The sequence below is a fragment of the Cavia porcellus genome, unplaced genomic scaffold, assembly GCF_034190915.1.
Source record: "Cavia porcellus strain 051 isolate PalLab524CR breed Dunkin Hartley unplaced genomic scaffold, mCavPor4.1 scaffold_17, whole genome shotgun sequence".
NCBI classification, from domain to species: domain Eukaryota; kingdom Metazoa; phylum Chordata; class Mammalia; order Rodentia; family Caviidae; genus Cavia; species Cavia porcellus.
The window spans coordinates 64,094,742-64,119,471 of NW_026947500.1; the positions used below are offsets into that span (position 1 = coordinate 64,094,742).

At 37.3% G+C, this 24,730-nt stretch overlaps 1 protein-coding gene across 1 annotated transcript in view; it reads right to left on the reverse strand.

Moving 5' to 3' along the window:
• Positions 1-613: 613 nt before the first annotated feature.
• Positions 614-24,730, reverse strand: part of LOC100732286 (vomeronasal type-2 receptor 116-like) — a gene marked incomplete at its 3' end in the record, with an annotated part of 33,848 nt that continues 9,731 nt past the window's right edge. Inside the window, exons 2-8 of the mRNA XM_063229123.1 lie at positions 23,434-23,572; positions 17,885-18,176; positions 15,949-16,755; positions 14,188-14,415; positions 12,930-13,053; positions 6,881-7,768; positions 614-636 (exon numbers count right to left, since the gene is read on the reverse strand). Coding sequence (XP_063085193.1) covers positions 614-636; positions 6,881-7,768; positions 12,930-13,053; positions 14,188-14,415; positions 15,949-16,755; positions 17,885-18,176; positions 23,434-23,572 — 2,501 coding nt within the window. The remainder of the gene's footprint in view (positions 637-6,880; positions 7,769-12,929; positions 13,054-14,187; positions 14,416-15,948; positions 16,756-17,884; positions 18,177-23,433; positions 23,573-24,730) is intronic.

Below are 24,730 nucleotides of genomic sequence, written 5' to 3' on the forward strand. Positions count from 1 at the left end.
CTTTCCATTTTCTAAGATCATCCTCAATTTCCTTTTTCAGTGTATTATAATTTTCACTGTATAAGTCTTTCACTTCTTTCGTAAGAGTAATTCCTAAATATTTCATTTTTTTGCTTGCTAATGTGAATAGTCCAGTTTCTCTTATTTCCCTCTCTGTGATTTTGTTGTTCGTGTATAGGAATGCTATTGATTTCTGAGTATTGATTTTGTATCCAGCCACATTACTGAATTTATTTATTGTATGTAAGAGTCTTTCAATGGAGTTTAGGGGGTCTTCTATGTAGAGTATCATGTCATCTGCAAACAATGATAATTTAACTTCTTCTTTTCCTATCTTTACCCCTTTTATTTCTCCCTCTTGTCTAATTGCTCTGGCTAGTACTTCGAGTACTATTTTAAATAGGAGTGGTGATAAAGGACATCCTTGTCTTGTGCCTGATTTTAAATTAAAGGCTTTCAATTTTTGGCCATTTAGTATGATGCTGGCTGTTGGTTTGCCATAAATGGCCTTTATTATATTGAGGAAAAGACCATCTATTCCAATTTTCTGTAAAGTTCTTATCATGGATGAATGTTGGACCTTATCGAAGGCTTTTTCTGCATCTATAGAAATGATCATGTGATTATTACTTTTGGCTTTATTGATATGGTGGATTACATTTATTGATTTGTGTATGTTGAACCATCCTTGCATTCCTGGGATGAATCCCACTTGGTCATGGTGTATAATCTGCTTAATGATTTGCTGCATCCTATTTGCCAATATTTTATTGAGAATTTTTGCATCTGTGTTCATTAGGGAGATCGGTCTATAGTTCTCTTTTTTAGTTGGGTCTTTCTCAGGTTTTGGTACTAGAGTAATATTTGCTTCCAGGAATGACTTAGGAAGGATTGCTTCCCTTTCAATTTCATTGAATAGTTTGAGGAGTGTCGGCATTAGGTCTTCTTTGTATTTCTTGTACAATTCTGCAGTGAATCCATCTGGGCCTGGGCTCTTCTTGGTGGGTAAGGACTTACTTACATTTTCAATTTCATTAACAGAGATTGGGTTATTCAACAGTTTTACATCCTCTTGATCTACCTTTGGTACTTCATATGTTTCTAAGAATCTGTCTATTTCTTCTGTGTTATCAAACTTTTGAGAGTAGAGGTTCTCGAAATAGGTGTTGATGATCTTCTGTATTTCTATTGGGTCTGTAGTGATTTCACCTTTTTGTTTTCTTATTGCATGAATTTGAGCTTTTTCTTCCCTTTTTTTAATAAGGTTGGCTAGGGGCTTATCGATTTTATTTATTCTTTCAAAGAACCAACTTTTTGATTCATTGATTCTTTGGATGGTTTTCTTAGTCTCTATTGCATTGATTTCTGCTCTGATTTTTATAATTTCCTCTCTTCTTTTGGCTTTGGGCTTGACTTGCTCTTCTTGTTCTAGCTGTTTGAGGTGTAGCATCAAGTTATTTATTTGTATTCGTTCTGTTTTCCTGATGTGGGAACTCAGTGCAATAAATTTTCCTCTCAGGACGGCTTTCATTGCATCCCGCAGATCCCGGTAAGTTGTATCAGCATTTTCATTTTCTTTTAGGTATTGTTTAATTTCTTCTTTAATTTCTTCTGGGACCCACTGATTAATCAAGAGTGTGTTATTCAGTTTCCATGTGTTTGTGGGATTTTTGCTGTATCTTTTATCATTAATTTCTAATTTCAGAGCGCTATGATCCGATAACATGCAAGGGATGATTTCAACTCTTTTGCATTTGTTTAAATATGTTCTGTGAGCCAATATATGGTCTATTTTAGAGAATGATCCATGTACTGCTGAGAAGAATGTTTATTCTGATGTTGTTGGGTGGAACATTCTGTATATGTCTATCAAATCCATTTGTTCGCAGGTGTGATTCAGTTCTGTTATTTCTTTGCTCATTTTCTGTCTAGTTGATCTGTCCCTTGGTGTCAATGGCATATTAAGGTCTCCTGTTACAATTGTGTTACTGATAATTTGACTTTTCTTTTCTGTTAATAGTTGTTGTATATAACTGGGTGCTCTGGAGTTTGGTGCATATATATTTAAGATAGTTATCTCTTCCTCTTGGAGTTTTCCCCTTACGAGTATGTAGTGACCTTCTTTGTCCTTTATGGTCATTGTTGGTTTAAAGTTCACGTTGTCTGCCTTTTTTTGGATTCCTGCTGCATGAAGAATTGTTTTCCATCATTTGACTTTCACTCTGTGAGTATCCTTCTGGGTTAGATCGGTTTCCTGTAAACAGCATATGGTTGGATTTTGTTTCTTGATCCATTCTGCTAGTCTGTGTCTTTTGATTGGTGCATTGAGACCATTTACATTAATGGTTATTACTGTTAAAAGCTGGTTTATTGTTGGAATGTTATCTCTCTGCTCTTGCATCTTTATCTTTCTGTTCTGTTTAATTATTTGCTTTGCTTAGTGGTTTTTTCCTTTGTGTATCTAAACTGTTTTTCAATATTTTTTGCAGGGTTGGTTTGGTGTTCATGAAGTTCTTCAGCTTTTCTTTGTCATGGAAGTATCATATTTCCCCATCAATTTTGAATGATAGTTTTGCAGGATACATCAGTCTAGGTTGGAAATCATTTTGCTTTAGGATCTGGAATACTTCACTCAATGCTCTTCTTGACTTTATTGTTTGTGCTGAGAAGTCTGCTGTGATTCTGATAGGTTTTTCTTTATAAGTGATCTGTATTTTCTCTCTGACAGCTTTTAATAATCTACTCTTGTGTTGGATTTCTGGGATGGTGATTATTATATGTCTGTGTGTAGTTTTATTTTGGTTATGACTATTTGGAGTTGTATATGCTTCACTGATCCTGATGTCAATTTCTGATCTCATGCTTGGGAAATTTTCAGCTATTACTTCTCTAAATATCCTCTTGACATCCTTTATGTTGTCTCCTTCTTTTTCATTAATCCCTATCATTCTTATGTTATTCTTCTTTGCATCGTCTTGCAGTTGTTGAATTGTTGTTTCCTGATTCCTTGTTATTTTTAAAAGATCTTTCCTTTCCTGTTCACTAGCTGCAATCCTGTCTTCAATGTCTGAAATTCTGTCCTCACTTTCATTAAGGCGGTTTTTACAACTTTCAGTGGAGTTTTTTATTTCCTGTATATCTCTGTGCATCTGCATTATGTATTCTGTTTGTTTCTTATATTGCTCGTCTAGGGATTCTATCTTTTTATTTAGTTCCTCCAATTTTTTATCTGTGTTTTCTTTAGATATATTCAGAATCTCTTTCATTTCTTTTATCATTTCTTCTTTTATCTGGGAGATTATTTCGAGTTTGAATTTCTTTAAAGCTTCCTGTAGTTGCTTGTCAATTTCAGTAGCTATTGTGTCCGATATTTGAGGTGAATGGCATATATTTTCTTCTATATACATTGCTCCTAGGGTTTCTTGAGATGGGCTGGAGGTTTGAGGTTGTAATTAGGTCTTTCGTTTTGTCATTTTCCTATATTTCTGTGTTTCAAGTATTATTTGAAAGCTTCCTCAGGATCTGTTGAAAATCCCCTTCTATATTTGCAGCTACTGAGACTCTGGCACCACGCTACCCCAAGCCACTGGGCCTGCAGAACCAATGGCCCTCCTCTGCCTGCTCAGAACGCCGCAGTTCCAGACAAGCTGGGCCTCAGGGACACTGTGCACCCACTTGCCCCTTCGAAGCTCCACAGCTCTCCAATTGCAGCCGGGATGTGGAGGCAGATGTAGATGCCTCAAACCCACCTCTCCACTTCACTGCACCTGGAAGCCTGGAGGGACCCAAACAGTCCAGGCCGAGATATTCACAGTCCTCCAGACACACAGGGAGGCCGATGCAGGCACCCCCGATCCGCCCAGCCCGTCCTCTGCACACTGATGGCTAGACGCAGCAGTCTGAAACAGGCTGGGCTCCGGGGATAGTGTGGGCCCGCCCACCCGTCGGAAGCTCAGCAGTTCTCCAAGTGCAACCAGGATGGGGAGGTGGATGTAGAGGCCTCAAACCCACTTCTCCACTTCACTGCACCCGGAAAGCTGGAGGGTCCGGAACAGTCTGAGATTTGGGCAGAGTGTGCTGAGCACTCACCACAGGCCACGGTGCCTCTGGAACCTGCGATCCCTCCCTGCTTGCTGAGATATCCACAGTCCTCCAGACACACGGAGGGGCCGATGCAGGTGCCTCAGATCCGCCCAGTCCCTCCTCTGCACACCGATGGCTAGGTGTGGCAGTCGAAACATGCTGGGGTCTGGGGATAGTGTTGGCCCGCCCACCCGTCGGGAGCTCAGCAGTTCTCCAAGTGCAACCAGGATGGGGAGGTGGATGTAGAGGCCTCAAACCCACCTCTCCACTTCACTGCACCTGGAAGCCTGGAGGGACCCAAACAGTCTGGGCCGAGATATCCGCAGTCCTCCAGACACACAGGGAGGCCGATGCAGGCACCCCAGATCCGCCCAGCCCCTCCTCTGCACACCGATGGCTAGGTGCGGCCAAATATCCCAAGTATTAAATGGGCTATACAGTCAAAACACTGCAAAGAACCTTTCATAAAATGGTTAGGGTTTTTATTAGTCCCCTTCAGCACCTCTAGAATCTTTCCCATATTATTATTCTATTTGCACTCTCTTTAATGCTTTGTAAGAGATTGTCTTGGTATTACTTCAAGCATTGTAACTATTCTCTTTTTTGGGGTCTCATTTGTGATCTTTCTCTCAGAATTGTTCATGAGAAGATATTCAACATTAAACACACCCACTTTGGCATTGTTTTCCAATCACCAAAGGGCTGTTTGTGTCACCTTCTTGTGCTTAATGTCTAACAGCATCAAGAATAGATGATTCAAGTCTGGTAAGGTTGAGCTGTGAATCTGCAAGTTGAATTGCATTAAATCTATGAGGGCATGGGGCCTCTTTAAGTAGGAGGGACAGTAATATTTCTCATTCAGGAGGGCAGTAGTTGAGAAGGATTGATGGACAAAGCTATGATGTCATTCTTGGATTTGTCTCTCCAGATCATAATAGCTGAGCTACTCTACTGTCTTGCAGGGATGTCTGGAAGGCCTATTTATTGCCCAAATGGAGGTAGATCATTTGATACTTTGGCTTGCCTCATCTTCCTTCTGAGACAGAAGCTTTAATTCTTTCTTCATAGGTGATGTCAGAATCAGAAGCATTGTGGGTGAGGAAATTGAGAAGGGAACTGCTCAAGTAATAAACCTAAATTCTGCTTTAATATGTGCCAGAAACATCTCTCAGTCACACATTCCCCATTATTTGAGAAACCAGTAATTACACTAAAATCAGAAATCCTTAAATCAGTAACTCAAATTCAATGCAAAAATAAATTTGTATTTCTGAACAATAAGCTTTGTCAGCTTTCAACTTTTCAGTTTTCTCTAATAACTAATTTTATGGCTAAATATATTGCAAAGATCCATTTCTAATATGAAACGTGTGGCTCTCCATGTTTACAATTGAGACTATGGAATTATGTCAGAAACACTGGAACATACTTTTGTATGTTTCCCCCATCAAAATTATTGAGAAGAAGAATCACATGGATAGACTTTGACAACATTTGAATTCAGAAGTCCTCTCAAAAGAGTGGAATTACTTCTGGTTCAGTTAAAGTTCATTTTGAGTTTGTCAAAATAGGAATAATGTTGAGCATAAGTAGTAAACTTGGAATTATTTAAAATTGATATGGCAATATCAACTTATGAATTCTGTAATGTAATTACATAAAAAAGATGAGGATTAGAAAAGTGTCAAAATGGAAATATATTTTCAACTTACTTTTGAATTTAAAATTGAAAAATATTGTTGATAAATGTTAAGGAAGTATTTGTCAATTTGAGAGATGTTAACACATGTCCAAGACTGTGTATACAAGCTAGGTATATTAATTAAAGTTGAGATTTACATTTAAAGTGAATGCATTTCAAAATTTTTCATGAAAAAATAACAAATTTCAGTTTTAATATCACATGTGTATTAAGACAATATTGATTTTCTTGATTGAAATAGAGTATGTGATTAAGATTTTTATTAAATTGAAGCTTTGAGAGATTATTCATTTTAACTGCATGATTTGCACTGAATTTACACACCTACACACAAACACACACACATGCACACACACTAATGATAATGAGCATAGCTGACACCACCAAGTAAGTTTTGACCTGCCTTACTGAGATCATGTTCTCAATCTTTAGATGAGACTCTTGCTTGGAATTGAATTTTATTTCCTTATATGTAATGTTAATCTGTGTACTTATGAACAACACTATAATTTAATGCTTCAGAATCTTTAGACAGGCTTGGGGAGTGGATGATTTAACACTTATAACAGCCAGATTAAAATTAGATTTAAGAGCAGGAGCACTGAAAGTGATTGGTGGCCACACACTATAATTATATAAAAGATTTAACTTCACAAGCCAATACATTTGAGGATAAGTCTAGTAAATGACTATATTAACAAAAAATAACACCTGAGAATTACACAAGAGTTAAAAGAGACACAAGAAGCAGAAAAGAAAACATGAATAATTTAAATAATTTAGAAAGATACAGATATTGAGAATTTGTGTAGGTTGAAAAATATGGAAGTAAAACCATGGTTAACAACTTGAAAAGCATACATTCATCTGCAATAGCATTGCTATTTGTAGTTATAGACAGCAGAATTTGATTTATTTACTGCAATCATTATATTAAAATGAAAATGCATTTTAAGGTAAAAAGATTTTGTTTTCATTCAGACTTTGGCAATGAATACCAAAAGTGGAGTTTAATTATGTAAACTGAAATACGTGGTAGCCACTAGATGCGGTTGATATTTTTAGAATATCTATTTCCCCTAACATTTTTCCTACTCTTTAAACCTGTCAAAGTGTTGTTCTCAGATCTTATGAGAATAACATAGCACTTAGGAAGAAATATGCAGCCCAGCAGCCCTGCACTGGAGGCCAAGATGGAGAAAACCTCCATGGCAACCATCAATTTCCCCTTGCTGCTGTGGTATACGGGGAGGAAGGTGACCCACACACTGCAGAACACCAGCATGCTGAATGTCAGAAACTTGGCTTCATTGAAGGTGTCAGGCAGGTTCCTGGCCAGGAAAGCCACAGTGAAGCTGAGCAGGGCCAAGGAGCCCAGGTATCCCAGGACACAGTAGAAGGCAGTGAGGGAGCCCTTGTTGCACAAGAGGATGATATGGCCATGTTCAGAATATGCATCTGTGTCAATGTAGGGTGGATTTGTCCCCATCCAGAAGCCACAGAGAGTGAGTTGGATCAGGGTGCACATGGGGATGATGTAGTTTGGTGCCCCTGACACCAGCAAATGCCTCATCCTTCTTCCTGGACCAGTGACTTTAAAGGCCAGAACCACAGTAATGGTCTTGGCCAAGACAGAGGAAACAGCCACAGTGAACACAAGTCCAAATGTCATTTGTTGGAGGATGCAGGTGCCTGTGGTGGGACGGCCAATGAAGAGCAAGGAGCAGAGGAAGCACAGGAGGAGGGAGATGAGCAGGGTGTAGCTGAGAGTCCTGTTATTGGCCTTGACTATGGCAGTGTCTCGGTGCTTCACAAAGATTGCCAAAATCACAGTTGTGAATACAGAGAAACTCAGAGCTATGTGGGTCAGAGCCATCCCTAGGGCATCCTCAAAGGACAGGAAGTCCAAAATCTTGGGGAGACAGCGATCTCTGTTTCTGTTTGTGTATTCATGCTTTGGGCACTGTGTGCATTGCTCTGCATCTGGGAAAAAAGCAAAGATTCAGTACTCTTTTTCAGAAATTATTCATTTTTATGAAATCAATGAAATTTACTTAATCAGTTTACAAAAGTTGATTTTATTATGCGTGATGAAAAGAACAGCTACATTGAAGAAAAAGAGACATTAGGGTATCCATTGCTGATTCCATATCCTCTTGCTGTAAAATCCAATAATGATTTTATTCTTTGTCCAGAGTGGTTTTAGTCTGTTATATGTTGTTTAATTTCAGCATACATGAAGATATGGAAAGCTATTTGGAGGAGAACAAGAGGCATTATGTCAGCAATTGTTGATTGTCCCATTGTCTGGTTTTGAATTATTATAATGTCTTCATCTCTCTGTTATGATCTGTTCAATACTATTTTGTTTAGTATGAATTCATTATGTGTGAAGATATGTACCACTACTTACAAGGAAATAAGAAACATTATGGTAACCACTGTAGATCTCCTGGTGTCTTGCTTTGAAATCTGTGTCACTCACATTATTTTCTTCTTATCTGTTTTGTTCTGTTTTGTTTAGTTTTATTCTCTTTAAAATAAAAACTAATTTACATTAAATAAGAAAGAAATTCAACTCTTCTTCAATTTCAACATGAATACATAGTGGTTAATATATACCAGGTTGCATTTCTACATGCCTGACTCAGAAATAATTAATCTAATTAAATGCCATTTTAAATGCATTCAAGTGGCATGTCCACCAGATTCAACAGGATGGGATAGGAAGTTGGGTCATCCTGAGACTCTGTGATGTCACTATGATGGTGAGGTCTTCTCCATTCTTCTCTTGACTCTCCTCAGTCTTTCTCAGGGTAAGCTTATTATTGGCACAAAATTCACCCATACACAGTATGTTTTGAAGTTTTCCCTCATTCCTCCTCAAATGGTGAAATGTTTAGTCCTGATATAACTTGAGGTTTATGATTGCTCTAATGTTATCCAGCTATCTTCTGTCAAACCTATCAACCTGTCTGATTGGACAGTTGTTTCTTGACCTTTTATTTTATCATTTGTGTTATTATTCTTATGAGTAATATTTTTTCAGCAATCACATTTAAATGTTCTCATCCACATACTCTACAACCTAAGTTTATAATTATCTATGGCATTTTCTGTTTCTATTTTGTCTTTTGTCTTCATACATTTGTAATTCTCTGTGACTATTTTTCATTATTTTTGCATATAAATATTGAAAACAGAAAATATTTTCAATTTGAATGCAAATGTATTAATGGTTTATAACTCTTTGGGTAACAATTTGTATTTTAATACTATTACTTAAGAACAGTGCATTTTTAAAAGTCTCCAATATTTAAAATTTAAAATCTCCAAAGTTTAAAACCGTGAGTTTTATGCTCATTTACAACATATATACCATAGGATGTAACTAACAGTTCTCACACTAATGACGAATATGTAACACTGTGTGCAGAATTCATGACAATGCATACAATGCAATACAGTGATTCTAAATTAGGTTTTCCACTTTATCCATTCAAGTGAGCAACAAGTCCTTAAAATGAATGTTATGAGGCACTGCATACATATACTTACAAAGATCAAAAATTTATGTACTTAAATTTTGTTATAGAAAAGTTTTAGATTTGAGACATCAAAGCATCCAGAGGACGCTTTGAGAAATACACACATTTTGTTTCATAGATTACCTAATCCAGGTTCACTGTAAGATTTCATATTGGACCTCTGGTAGAACATGGTGGATAGCTAGCAGCAGCTATGGAGGCTCTCTGAGATACCCCACTTAAAATCCAGGAATGATGCAGTACAAGGAGTCCTAAGCAAGGGGAGATATACCCTGCTGACCCAGGAATGAACTAAGATAAGAGAAACCAACTAGAAATCCAATCCTAGTGGTATAACAGGAACAGATAAAATCTCAGCATGGGAAGCTAGAACCACCACCACTGGAAGCCGCAATTTGAATTTCCTGCTGCCGCAGCTATGTCCAAATCTGCAGGGCAGGGAGAGAGAGGCATGAATGTTCTGAGACAGGAATCTGTGAATGGAGCTGAGAGTGGGACTAGCAGGGAGCCCTACATCGACTTGCGGTGAGTGAGTAGAACAGGGACCCTTTCATAGAGTAGGAGGCTCCAGCAAAGGAAATACTGGGACCAGGCAGACTTGCTGGAACAGGAGGCTGCAGTGACACTAGCTGCATATTCCCCTCTCAAGCGGGATTGTTAGGGAGTACCTGGCCTGCATGACACTGCTGACTTAGACCCAGTAGTCTAGCCCAAACCAGATCCCAGTGCCTGGAGGTGCACCCTAGTCGTGAAGCCTTCAGTAGGTTGACCTGGAGGGATGGGCCCAGCAGAGGCTGCCCAGGTCTCTGTCTCCCTAGTACACTGCAGTGGGAGGGAACACCTAGCTGATGCAATTCAAACAAACTGAAACTGAAAAAGAGGAAAAAAATGGGACTCCTACATTCGCTTGTATGGAAGGAACAAAAAGTATGGGAAGAGGAAGCAACAAGAAAGGGTACTCAGTCCCCAATCCTGAGAACACTGATCCAGGAAAGTGAAGCGAAGAGGAAGACAGAAAACATGCAATGTCAGACACAGCACCAATAGACATAAAGTGATATCTGCAGAGCCTCATAGACGAGTTTAATAATGAAGTATTTAATGAAATAAAGAATAGTTAGAGAAATGCTAAGCACCGCCCAAGAAAAAACAGATGGTGGAATGGAAGAACAGAAAAAAGGGGAGAATTGTTTGATGGAGAAAATAGAGAAAACATAGAATATGTGAAGCAGGTTCAAAGAGATTACCAGGAAACTAAAAACTCTATCAAAGGCTAGCATAACAGCTTGAAAGAAACTAAGGATAGATTATCTGAATTGGAGGGCAGATCTGTAATATGGGAGCATGAAATGAAAAACTTCTTAAAAATAACAAAAAAACAAACAGCAATAATACAAAGGCTAGAAGATGATAAGAGGGTCTATAACAAGAATTAAGAACATAAAAGAAGAAGTAGGGACACAAACAAATGGACTACAAAAGCTATTCACAGAAATAATTCAAGAGAATTTCCCTAATTTAGCAAAAGGTAAAGATACTCAGATGTATGAGGCATACAGGACCCCAGTAACCTACAACCCAAACAGAGCTACACCCAGGTATATAATAATCAAAATTTCAGAAATCCAATATAAGAACAGAATACTAAAAGCCATCAGAGACAAGAAACAGATCACTTACAAGGGAACACCCATCAGAATTACAGCAGACTTCTTGGCACAAATCATCAAATCACGAAGAGCATGGGGGGAAATAATTCAAGCTTTGAAATATAACAACCTCCTGCCAAGACTGATATATCCTGCACAACTGTCCCTAGAAATTCATGGAAAAACAAGGTGCTTCCAGGATAAAGAGGTACTAGGGGAATTTGCAACCACCAATTCAACTCACAGAGAATACTGCAGGATATTCTAAAAGAGGAAAATACCAAGACTTCAGAAACACTGGCAGAGAAGCCACAATGAATGGAGCAGAAAGCAAAATGAAGAAGACAAACTGACAACAAAGAACAGAAAAAGAGCTCAAAAAAATGAGGCAGAGAAGGTTGATGGTAGGAACAGCTATTTTGGAGAAAACAAGACATCATAATAGCTAGTGCTGATTTAGTATCATCTTGCTTTGAAGTCCCATCAAGCTTTTATTCTTCTGTCTCCATTGGACTTAACAGGTTGTATCTTATTGGATTTTATTGTATGTGATAATATAAGCAAAAACTTTTATAGACAAGAGAATTATACAGAAACCATTGATCATTTTCTGATAGTTGGTTCTAAATACCCTGTAATACTGTCATTCTCTTGAATGGTTTTATACTGTCTTGATATGTTTGGTGCTACAGTATACGAAGTTATACTCAAAGATTTCAAGGAAAAAGACACTATGGTAACTACTTTTGTGTCAGGATATCTTGTGGTGAAACACTATTTTGCTTGAATGGTTATGCTTTGACCTGCATTGTCTTGTTGTTATGCCCTCTTTTATCTCAATCTCTTTCTTTTTAATTACTTACTTTTTTATTTTTATCTTTTTAATTAAGGAAAAATTTTCAAAAGCAGGATAAATTATAGTAACCCACTTTGATTTCTTATTAACTTGATTTGAAACCCTATATAGCCCTCACCATCTTGCTTTGACTGATTTTCCTCTATTCTGCTTTGCTTGATAATACCAAGTTCAAAAGTATAGGCAAAACTGTGAAGACAATAAGATTCATTATGACACCCAATCCGGTTGACTATTATCTTCTTTTAAAGTCCTGTAATGTCTCCAATGTTTTGGTTTTATTCTTTACTGTTTTGTTCAGTTTTATTATAACTGATGATATAGGCAATTCTTTTTAAGATAGCAAGAGGCAGTATGGTAACCATTGTTGATTACCTAGTATTTTGTTTTTACATTATCTATTATGTCCATCCTTTTCATTTGACTGACTCTGTTCTGTTATGTCACATTTGGTTTTACTCTCTCCAAAAAAAATAATAAGAACTGTGGGAGTAATAAAACCCAAAATGTGTAATTGTCATTGTACAAAAGAAAGGAAAAGAAAGTGCTCTAAAGAATATAACTGCATATATATTTAAGTGTATAAGATAGATAACCATATTACTGAGTTTTGTTGGATCATTGAACAAAACTGTCTCCAGTCTCACTGTTTGAAAGTCCACTTTATATGCTTTAATTTTGTAACTTGAACAACTATTTCTAAGATAACAATATGTAATCTATTAACTAGTGATTTCCTACTGTTTATGTTTTCTGAAATTCTGTATAACTTGTACCCTTTTTCTATTTTTTTGTTTTTCTCCTTAAATAAAAAAAAGATTTCATATTGACCCTGTCTCACTCACCATTGGATATAACCTAAGATGACCATGGGAATTAGTGCTTCAGTTGAGCATCATAGAATCAACATCGCGAAACAAAAGTACGTACCTGGTGACTATGACTATAAAAAGGCTATATTGAAGGAATGAATTAGTAGGCGAGTGGCAAACAATGCTTCACTCTTACCCCATTAGCAATAAGCTTAGCTTCACATTAGTGAGAAGTTATTGGAGGGAGAAGTTACCACAGTGTCATTGTAGATTTGCTACCTGTCTGATTGGATATGTGTCTCTCTGGGCAGAAAATGCAGGTAAAGCAGCAGACAGGTCTTCCTTTCTGAAGAATCTTGCTGAATCCTGGACCACAGCTCTGGCTGCACACTGATTGAGGAGTCTAAGGGGAAGAAAGAAGCACTGGTTTTGCTTCTGTATATTATGAGCAGATGAAGTATGATGTACATATTTCCAGATTAATAAAACAGATATATATTTGATTTTCACTAGAAATTGATCACAACCACTTTTCCCACCATCTGTCATGTTTATATGACCTAGTTATCAAATTTGGGGTCAAAATTGTTATCTTTCTATTGCTTATGAAACTATTTGTCAAACATTTCCAGGGCCCTTGGTCACTTTATTAGATCACAAGCAACACACCCATGCCATTTTGCTTTCTGATCTAGCTACTTTCCCATGTCTTTAGAGGCACGTTTCCATACAGTAAGTTAAGGGTCCTGGTACTCCTTCTGATGGTATTTTTACAAGGTCATCGTACTTGGTTGGACATAGGCCTATATTCTAGAAAACACAGTGCAATGAGGTGATAATTTGGCTAAACACAGAGTAACTACTAGAAAAAAAAACAATAAACAAACCAACAAAACAGTACCAACATAACATACTGAAACAAGTGAGTCTCCACTTGAGTTTATTGCACTTCTGTGCTTCATAATCAAGAGGATGCCATGCTCTAACAATGAACAACACAACTAGTATGCAAAGCATGATTGTTACATTAATCTGAAAATTTGTGTGAGATGGTCCACATTTGGGAAGATAAAATGATATCCTGTCAGTTCATTTGGATGCTAGGAAGAACAAAATTTGGATATCAAAGATTCTTAACACTGACAAAAGAGAATGATGATAACATGTGGAAAACATTAATCATATGTTAATACATGACTTAGTGTGAGTCATATATTAAGTCAAAGCATAAAAATGACTCTTGCCGTGTATAACTGAAAGATGTTGAGTTATTTAGAGGTATATGATTGGTAAACATCTAGCCATATTTTTACTGCTATCTGTATTTATCACTCAACTGTACCACAAATAAATATATCCAAACTAAAATATAGTATCTTCTACAAACTTGCTATTTCCCCAGAAGTTAGCTCAGAAGATGTGGTACAGAGGCAAGATATGAAGGTGACATCAGTGCTTAGTAGAAGGCATTACAGTCTGATTCTGCAACTGTTTCCAAGTATGTCTCTGTATGTCTTATATTGAAATGGATTCATACCTCTGTGAAACCAACAGGCCATTCTATCAACTCATCATTGATCACCAAGCTTTGGCCATGTGGTCCCTTAAAGAAAAACTCCCCTACTTTAACCAGCACCCTAAGGCCACCTGGAAAATTCAGAGTGTTCTGGATGTCATACTGGGCCACATATTGTCTTTCCTCATCCAAGAATATGGAGTATCCAGCACTGTTTGTAAATTCCACTTTCTTCAGGTGGGGATGAAGCTGCAGGAGAGGCGTCAGACAGGGAATGAGGAGTGCATACAGATTAAATGTATGTTAAACAGTTTTGTCAGAACTAAGTGCTCATGTGTCATTGTTGACAGTCTTTTCTGCTTGGGTGGTCATTGTCCCATGGGTCTAAGTGGGGGCCTTGATCCCCATGCATGATTGGAGGAGTAAAGAAACAGCACTGTGAAGATTCTAGAAGATTGCCTCCAGAGTGGCAGTTAAATGATCTCTTTTCCAACCCAGACTCATAGTTCACTTTAGATGAATCTGAGGCTAACCCTCAAACACTGATAAGGACTATACCTGGATGCACTGGTTTAATGCATTCTACAGATAGCACCATGAATGTGCAGAAATGTCCATGCTTGTGAAAATATACTCACTGACTTTGTGTACTTTTCATATCTGACTTATACCTGCATAAAACTTAAGAAAATGCACACCACGAATTACTTTTTCTTTTGTTTCAGATGATTTTTTTCATAAAGTGAGAGTATCCCAAAATATCTGGGTTTATTTTGGAGTTATGTAGTCCAGTCCAATGTCAGAGTCCAATGGTCTCTGACATTGTATTGAGGAAAATAATTCACCTCTGATTCTTTTAACAAGTCTTATTTAAGCTCTTCGATATGTGAACACAAACACTAAAAAATTCACCATTGTCCTTCAGGATACACCATGCCAAACATCAACTTTTCTTAGAATCAAGGACTTAATTTCAGTGTTGTACACAGTTATTATTGTTGGTACTGATATGAATATTATGTAATTTTGTTTCTGTAGTACTTTTATTTAATGATTCAAATTCTGCTTAATGTGCTTGCCTATACATGTAAGGGGAAGATTTCATTAATATACCCCATGCTGGGATTCAATTACTTTGAGGTTAAAATTTAAACGTATTTGTGTTTGACTGATAGCAGGATGAGATATATATATATATATATATATATATATATATATATATATATATATATTTCATAGCATCACATGTAAAAATTAAACATAGTCCCGGTCCAAATATAAAGACCAGCAATGTTGATGAGCAATACATTTCCCAGCATCATTTTACAATATTTTGTAGAGGTTTTTTCATTTTCATTCAAATTGTAAAAGAGAGGATTTGGGCTACAAAATATACAACAATCTGAATGAAATTGACACAATTATTGTGACCATGGTTTTCTGATTTGGATTTATTTCAAGGAGTGTTATAGATCTGATGAGTTATTTAACATGTATTTTTGTCATGAGTTCTATTTACATACTTAACATCACTTTATGCTACTTTTGAAATTTATGGCATAATATAAAATTAAGTAGATTGGGGTCACAACACTCAGCCACAGAGGTCTACCCTGCAGGTGATAATTACAGATATATACATGTCAAGAGCAAAAGGCCACTAATCCATTTGCCTAACTCTGTTGACCTAGAGATGAAAACCTGCTTATGGTACATCACATTAAAATTCCTTCGGACACCATCAGGTCATCAGTACCTGTTCTTCTTCTGAAGAAGGTTTACCTGCCAAGGAAGAAGACCAGGCTGCTCTGAATCTTCAGAAGAAGCAAATTCTGCTTTCTCCAAAAGCATTTTATGCAGCACATGGGCCACTGCATACACAGCATTGTAGATGAAATAGCTGGAGTCAGACAATGTCATGAGGTCAATGTTTCCAGGCATAAACTCTAAGGATGTATTCGGTGGGCAAACTCCAATTCTCCCACACTGTGAACCAGGAAGTGAACAATCAAAAAAATTGAGCCATAATTTGCTGAAATAAAAGTCTTCAGGGTATTGGGAAGGGGTGGTTGTTTGGAGGAAGTGTCTGAAACCAGGAACTTCCCCCTTGTGAGGAGAAAATGAGAAGCTTCCATGAAAGGAATTCAGCATGTGGTCCGTCTCATACACAACAATGTCCCACTTTGCAGTCATGATCCACACCTTTCCTGTTGTCAAAAAGAATTCTGCTGCAATGTCCACAGTGATCAGGCTTCCAACTTCCCCATACAGGATATGCACATTGGCAGATGAAACTCTGATCTTGCTCATGAAAGTGATGTCACTTGATGCATACATTATCTTAGTGGCAGGGAGCTTTTTTGTCAAGGCCACACAGATACCTTTCTTTAGCATCTCTGCTTTCAGGTCCCCCAGGAAGTGCTCACCTTTCACATCATCAGATACAAAGATGGCCACCCATGTCCAGCCAAAATGTAGCAATAATGAGATCATTGCATGCACCACAGTGCTGTCCTTGGGGGCCATCTGATAGACCGATGGATATTGGTGTTTGTCACTGAGAATGGTGTCAAAAGGTCCATATGTGACCTGGAAAAACAAACAAAAATGTCATGACTCTGGAGCTTACTGAGATTGGTGTTTGCAAACTTTGCGGGGAGGGGGGGGGGTTGAGTGTTCTCTCCAAGATGGGGCTGCTGAGTAGACTACTAACTGGTAAAGAGAAAGAGCTGTGCAGAGATTACCCAGTCCTCAAGTTCTGAACAGAGTGCTGTGCTTACTGTTGCACAGCATTTAGGAATTGTCACGTGTATGTTTTATTTAATGAAATAATTGTTAAGGTCCACATGTACTTTTCACATCTGGCACGTGATTCAAGATGGAATAAACTTTGGCTAAAGCACTAAAATAGGGAATCTGCCTGCCACTCTCCCTTCTGCTTTCAGCTGTAAAGTCACCTGGCAGCAACCAATAGTGGATGGACTCTTTGATAAAGAAACAAATCTTCAATAAGCTAATCTGTGAATGTTATCACATTATTATAGCACTAAAACTGAGCTTGTCTTAAGTAATATAAACACTATACCTGGATAACTGAATAAGCAGTATTTCAAGATTTTTTTCCAATGCAATCCTCCTGTTTTTCAGTTATGCCACATAACTGATATTTGTGCTGTAGATATCTTCTGGAAACAACACACAACACTGACTATAGGAAGCAGAAATTTTTGTGTGAGTTTTCCAAGTAGGTGGATTTAAGGTAGGACTTAGAAAAGCGAGTGTCTGAATCTTAATAGAGTTGTAAGAGATGCAGCTATTCATTGGGTTCTCTAAAACTTAAGCTCACAGTGTTTTCTCAAAGAAGTCACATGTCCTGCTGTTTCTAGCCCCACATGGAACAGTTACTGACCTCTAGAGGCTCCTGAGACTGTCATATTATGTCATGGACATGCATCATAACACCGACTGTGAGCTGCCAGCAGTCAGTGTAAAGGAAAATGAGAAGTCAGTGCTCTGGAGCAGGACAAAATATGGATTGAGCCCAATAGTAACCATATCCCCACTCTCTCTCTCTTTTTGAAATCTTGATTATCTGTAAACACAAGGAAATTCCTTTATCACTTCACCCTAACCTCGCTTAGTGTCCATATTTCCCTTTTACCAGAGGTACTATTGGATATACTGGAAAAATTATTGCCCAAATTTATGGTCCACTTGCCTGGGGGAATTTGTAGAGTTCCAAAATTGTTCCAGTTTCAGCTGAAAATGCTGCTGAGGTTCCTTCAATGACAGCAGCAAATTTTCTGTGTGTCCGGCAGTTGTAGTTAGGGAGGGGAATGTCTGTTCCACAAAGCCAGTGCAGAGTGCTCCACAAGGCAAAGTGGTCACTGGCAATGGCATTGTAGACTTGGAAACCCAAGGTCACATTGGGGAGCAGCTGGGAGCCCTTGTTGATCTCCTCAATGGCAAAGTAGAAAGCCAGAACATACTGGTAGTTCTTCCAAAACCATCTGTTCAAGTAGAAATTGTATCAGTTCCACTAACTGTAACCAGAAAATGGTAGAACATAGCATTTTCTTATTTTGTACAAACAGAGAGAGTTGATGCCCCAAAAGACAAATATACTAAGACACTGTAAGGTTATTGCTTACAAGAGTAACTGCTATATGAGTGAAACTTGAACAAATTGCACATGAAGTAATCCAGAAAGAAAATGCCAAAAATCATATGGACTCACTCATAGGATATATTTTGAATAGACAAATCAATAGCATTGCAAATTAGACTAGTATCTTCCAGGAACTGAAGGAGGAAAGGGGACAAGCTATGGGTGAATAGATGGTAGTGAAAAATATGCTGGCTTCCTATGAGTGTTTAACAAGAAATATGATCAGCTTTGTCAGTGAAAATATATTTTGGCCCAGTGATTTTATTTCACTTACATTGATCAAGGAAATGTGCAGCGTTTATTTAAAAATATTGGACATTTAGGTATAAGAAGTACAGAAAGTTAATTACACCTGAAATATTCACCATTGCTTAAATTTGTGTTGGCATACTTAGGAAAAGTAACACATAAAAGACCTGCAAAATACAACAGAAATGTTCATTAATCACAGGAAATTATGACTGAGCTATAGTCCATCTGACTACATCATTTACAGAATAAAGTTGAGAGTCTGTGCTCATATTAGGACTTGCACAAATACAGAAATAGACATTTTTACTGTTCTATAACTATGATAAATTTGATTGGCTTTTTGAAAAAATAAAAAGAGATTCTGGAAGAACATGGCGGATAGATAGCAGCAGTCTCTGAGGCTCTCGGAGAAACCACACTTGAAATCTAGGAATGGTGCCGGACAGGAAGTCCCAGGCAGGGGGATATTCTTTGCTGACCCAGGAATGAACTAAATTAACAGAAACCATCTGGAAACACAATCCTGGTGAGACAGCAGGCACAGATAAGGTCTCAGCAAGGAAGCTGGACCCGCGCCACTGAAACTGTGATTTGAATTACCTGCAGCCGCTGTTGCATCCCAGTTGGCACAGCAGGGAGAGAGGCGCAAAAGCTTGGAGAGTGGGAAGCGTTGAAAGGAGTTGGGAGCAGGACTGGCCGGGTGCCCTGCCTCGACTTGCGGTGAGTGAGTGAATCAGACCCTTACATAGAGAAGGAGGCTTCAGCAGAGGACATACTCAGACCAGGCAGACTTCCTGGAACAAGAAGCTGCAGTGACTTCAGTCACATATCCCCCTCTCAAGCAGGATTGGTCAGAGGGCCTGGCCTGTGAGACGCCACTGGCTGAGACCCAATAGGCTAGCTCAACTCAGGTCCCAGTGCCTGAAGGTGCACCCTAGAGGTGAAGCCCTAGGGTAGGTTGACCTGGAGGGGCAGGCCCCGCATAGGCTGCCCAGGTCTGTGTCTCCCTAGTACACTGCAGTGGGCGGAACATCTATTCGGTGCAATTCAAACAGACTGTGGCCAACAGGGAAGGAAGCTGGGCCTCCTATACACGCTTAAATATAAGGAACAAAGAATATGGGAAGAGGGAGCAACAAGAAAGGGTCCTCAGCCCCCAATCCTGAGAAACACACAATAGCAGACACAGCACCAATACATACAAAGCGCTGTCTCCAGAGCCTCATAGACGAGTTCAGGAATGAAGTTATTAATGGGCTGAAGCAAGACATAAGCAGAATAGTTAGAGAAATGCTAAGCACAGCCCAAGAAAAAACAGAATGTGGAATGGAAGAACAGAAAAAAAGGGGAGAATTATTTGATGGAGAAGATAGAGAAAACATAGAATACGTGAAGCAGGTTCAAAAAGATTACCTGGAAACTAAAAACTCTATCAAAAACTGGCATAACAGCTTGAAAGAAACTAAGGATAGATTATCTGAACTGGAGGACAAATTTGTAATATGGGAGCATGAAATGAAAAACTTCTTAAAAATAACAAAAAAACAAACAGCAACAATACAAAAACTAGAAGATGATAAGAGGATCTATAACTTAATTAAGAACATAAGAGAAGGAGTAGGGACACAAACAAATGGACTACAAAAGCTACTCACAGAAATAATCCAAGAGAATTTCCCTAATTTGGCAAATGGTAAAGATACTCAGATATATGAGGCATACAGGACCCCAGCAACCTACAACCCAAACAGAGCTACACCCAGGCATATAATAATCAAAATTTCAGAAATCCAATATAAGAACAGAATACAGAAAGCCATCAGAGACAAGAAACAGATCACTTACAAGGGAACACCCATCAAAATTACAGCAGACTTCTCGGCACAAACCATCAAATCATGAAGAGCATGGGGGGAAATAATTCAAGCTTTGGAAGATAATAACCTCCAGCCAAGATTGATATATACTGCACAACTGTTCCTAGAAATTGATGGAAAAACAAGGTGCTTCCAGGATAAAGAGGAACTAGGAGAATTTGCAATCACTAATTCAACTCTACAGAGAATACTGCAGGATAGTCTAAAAAAAGAAAATACCAAGATTCCAGAAATAGTGGCAGAGAGGCCACAATGAATGGAGCAGAAAACGAAATGAAGAATGACAAACTGACAACAAACTACAGAAAAAGAGCTCAACAGAAATGAGGCAGAGAAGATCAGAAGGTAGGAACAGCAATTCTGGAGAAAACAAGACATCATAATAGCTAGTACTGATTTAGTATCATCTTGTTTTGAAGTCCCATCAAACATGTATTCTTCAGTCTCCATTGGTCTTAAAAGGTTGTATCTTATTGGACTTTATTATATATGATAATATAAGTAAAAACTTTTATAGACAAGGAGTTTATATAGAAACCATTGTTCATCTTCTGTCAATTGGTTCTAAATACTCTGTAATAATGTCATTCTCTTGAATGGTTTTATAGTGTCGTGATATGTTTGATACTACAGTATAAGTTATACTCAAAGATTTCAAGGAAAGAGACACTATGGTAACTATTTTTATGTCAGGATATCTTGTGGTGAAACACTGGTTTGCTTAAATTGTTATGATTTGACCTGCGCTGTTCTGTTGTAATGCCTTCTTTTATCTCAATCCCTCCTTTTTTTAATTATTTACTTTTTTCTTTTTATTTTTTAATTAAGGGAAAAATAAATAAAAAATAGTAGGATACATTATAGTAACCTACTTTGATTTCCCATTAACTTGAAATCCTGTATTGCCCTCACCATCTTGTTGTTTTGACTGATTTTCCTCTATTCTGCTTTGCTTGATAGTACCAAATTGAAAGTATAGGCATAACTGTGAAGACAATAAGAATCATTATGATGCCCATTCAGATTGACTATTATTTTCTTTTAAAATCCTGTAATGTCTCCAATGCTTTGGTTTTATTCTTTCCTGTTTAGTTCAATTTTATTATAACTGCCAATTCTTCTTAAAATAGCAAGAGGCAGTATGGTAACTATTGTTGATCACCTTATATTTTGTTTTTACATTATGTATTATGTCCATCCTTTTGATTTGACTGACTCTGTTCTGATATGTTGCATTTGGTTTTACTCTCTTCAAAAAAAGTAATAAGAACTCTGGGAGTAATAAAAACCACAATGTGTAATTGTCATTCTACAAAAAAAAGAAAAGAAAGTGCTCTAAAGGTTATAACTGCATATATGTTTAAGTGTATAAGATAGATAACCATATTACTGAGTGTTTTTTGGATCATTGAACAAAACTGTTTGCACTCTCACTGTTTGAAAGTCCACTTTATGTGATTCAATTTTGTAACTTGAATAACTATTCCTAAGAAGAGAATATGTAATCTATTAACTAGTGATTTCTTACTGTTTATTTTTTTAATTTTATATTACTTGTACCCTTTTTCTGTTTCTTTTCTTTTTTCTCCTTAAATTAAAAATAAAAAGAGTGTTCAGAATATATCTGAGTGTATATCACAATGTGGAGAGCAAAATGGAGCTTCCATTTTTGTAAAATGGGGTGGTAGCTTTAATCGTGCCTCATGAACTCATGGGCACACAGGTTCCCTGAAGGTTATGTGTGATTAAGAGTTTCTTCTCTATCACCAGTTCTACATTCCTAACTGTGGAACATGAGAAGAATCAGTGAAGTCATCCAACCTTAGATTTCACATGGATGAAGTAATGGACAGAAAATAGTCCATTTTATGCTTTTAGTAAAGATATAGAAATAGAAAAAAATGGAGAGAAATTGAAAATTAACAATAGAGGGGAAAATGATAGAAAATTGTCCTTACCATGGCAGAAAATTAGAATTTTACTCCACAAGATGGTAGACCAGTATCATCTATATCTAGTGCATACTTATTACTGAAACAGTAATTATTAAAGGATGTTGGAAACTGCTAAAGATAGAGACAGTCATGGAACCAAACTGCATACAGCTTGACTCTCTTATGACATGAACATACTGATATGTGGGACACTTTTAAGGTACACTTAACATCTACACCAGCAAGTCATGTACAGAGAACATACTAACCTGCCATTGAATCCCTATTTAAATTAATTCAGCAATTTAGTTATTAGTCACATACCATACAGTAGACTAAGGCTCCAATTAATAAATTTCTGCTTTTCTTTCTGAAAGAGTTAACAAAGAGATTCTTGGAGTAGAGCAATAAGCCCCTCTAAATGATGGTTTCATTTTCTTCTAATTAATCTAAGATCAGAAGAAAGAACATCAAGTCTGATAAGATTCAATTATGGACATTTTGTAGGACATGGTCAGCTTTGGCTGTGAATCTCAGCTGTGGTGGGCTTCACTGTGAGACATACTTTTAAAATGTCCCTGTCCAAAGTGGACACATAAAGTGAGTCACTTGGGTGCATTATTAATGTCAGACCAGGGCTTGGTTTGTCAGATGCCTAAGGCTATCACTTCATGAGATGTCTCAGAAGGAGATGATGAAATAGCAGGTACTTCATTTATTTTAAGTACTTGATAATGCTTGATAATGAGCATGCATGTGATGGTTTATGCATAAAAATGAGGAATTCTATCATCTATCTTACATGGAGAAGAGAGAAGAAAAGTGAAACATGGTCAAAAGTTCAAGAAGCAAGATAATCTCAAAAATCATCAGTGTATCTTCCAGCAATGTCTTTACATTTTAAAAAATAGTTCTCAAGGCGTACCAACCCAAGCAGTACAACAAATGCCAGCAAATCCAATCACACAGAGTCATAAGCATATTTAATACACACACACACACACACACACACACACACACACAGCATGGAACTTACCTACTGGCTCTTATATAAGTTTTTGGTGTGAATAGAAAGGACAGGCGGGATGCATCGGGATTCTGGTTAATGTAGTAGAGGGGGAAAAACCCACCGAGCACCAAGTCCCCATCTCTGTGGACACTCGGACGCAGGTATGCTAAACACCATGAAGCTTCCCTCCGTGATGAATGTAAAGTTTTCAAGAGTAGAAAGAGGAAAATGAAGAAGAACATGTTCAGCTCCCCAAAGTAAGGAAAAAGCTTTTTTTTTTTTTTTTTTTTTTTTTTTTTTTTTTTTTTTTATTTAAGAGGAAAAAGAGAAAAACACAAAACAAGACAAAGCAGTGTAAGGTTACACATAATACAGAACTACAAAAAAAAAAAATAAACATAACAGTAAGAAATCACCTGTTAATAGATTACATAATATCATCTTGGAAATAGTTGCTCATATCACAGTATCAAAGAATACAAAGTAGACATTCAAACGGAGAGACTGCAAACAGCTGTGTTCAATGATCCAAAAACATTAATATAGTCAGCTATTTAACATCCCTAAACACACTTGTTGTTATATCCGTTAGAGCTCTTTTTTTTTTCCCTCCCTCTCTTTTTTATAACAAAATTTACACATTTTGGATTTTATTACTCCTCAGTTCTCATTACTCTCTTGGGGGGGAGATAATAAAGTCAAATATGGCAAAACAAAGCTGTAAGTCCAAACCAAGGATAGACATAGCACATGATGTAGAACAGAGTACAAGGTCATCAACAATGGTTATCAACATTGTCTCTTGTTTCCTTAAAAGGAATTGTCTATCTCATTAGATATTATAAAGTTGGACAAAACAGTGGAGAACAAGACCAATAAAACTTAGGCATTGTGAACATTGCAGGACTTCCAAAGGAGACAATAGTCAAACCAGAATGGGCATCTTTGTGAATCTTATTGCCTTCAAATTAGTTGCCTATACCTTCAAACTTGCTACTGTCGCACAGAATGGAACAGAGTCTAATCAGTCAAAACAAGATCTTGGGAGTATTACAGGACTTCAAAACAAGTTAATAGGAGATCAAAAAGAGTTACTACTATATATCCTAATTTTTTAAGTTTTTCCCTTAATTAAAATAAACATAAGAAATAGCTAAATAATTTTTTTTAAAGAATAGTAGTTACCATAGTGTCTGTCTTTTTCCTTAAAATATTTGGATAAAACTTCATATACTATAGCTTCAAATATTTCCATATCAAAAAGCCCAGAGTAAAGCCTTTCTAATTAATAAGTGAAAATTTTATAAGGCTTCAAGGCCACATA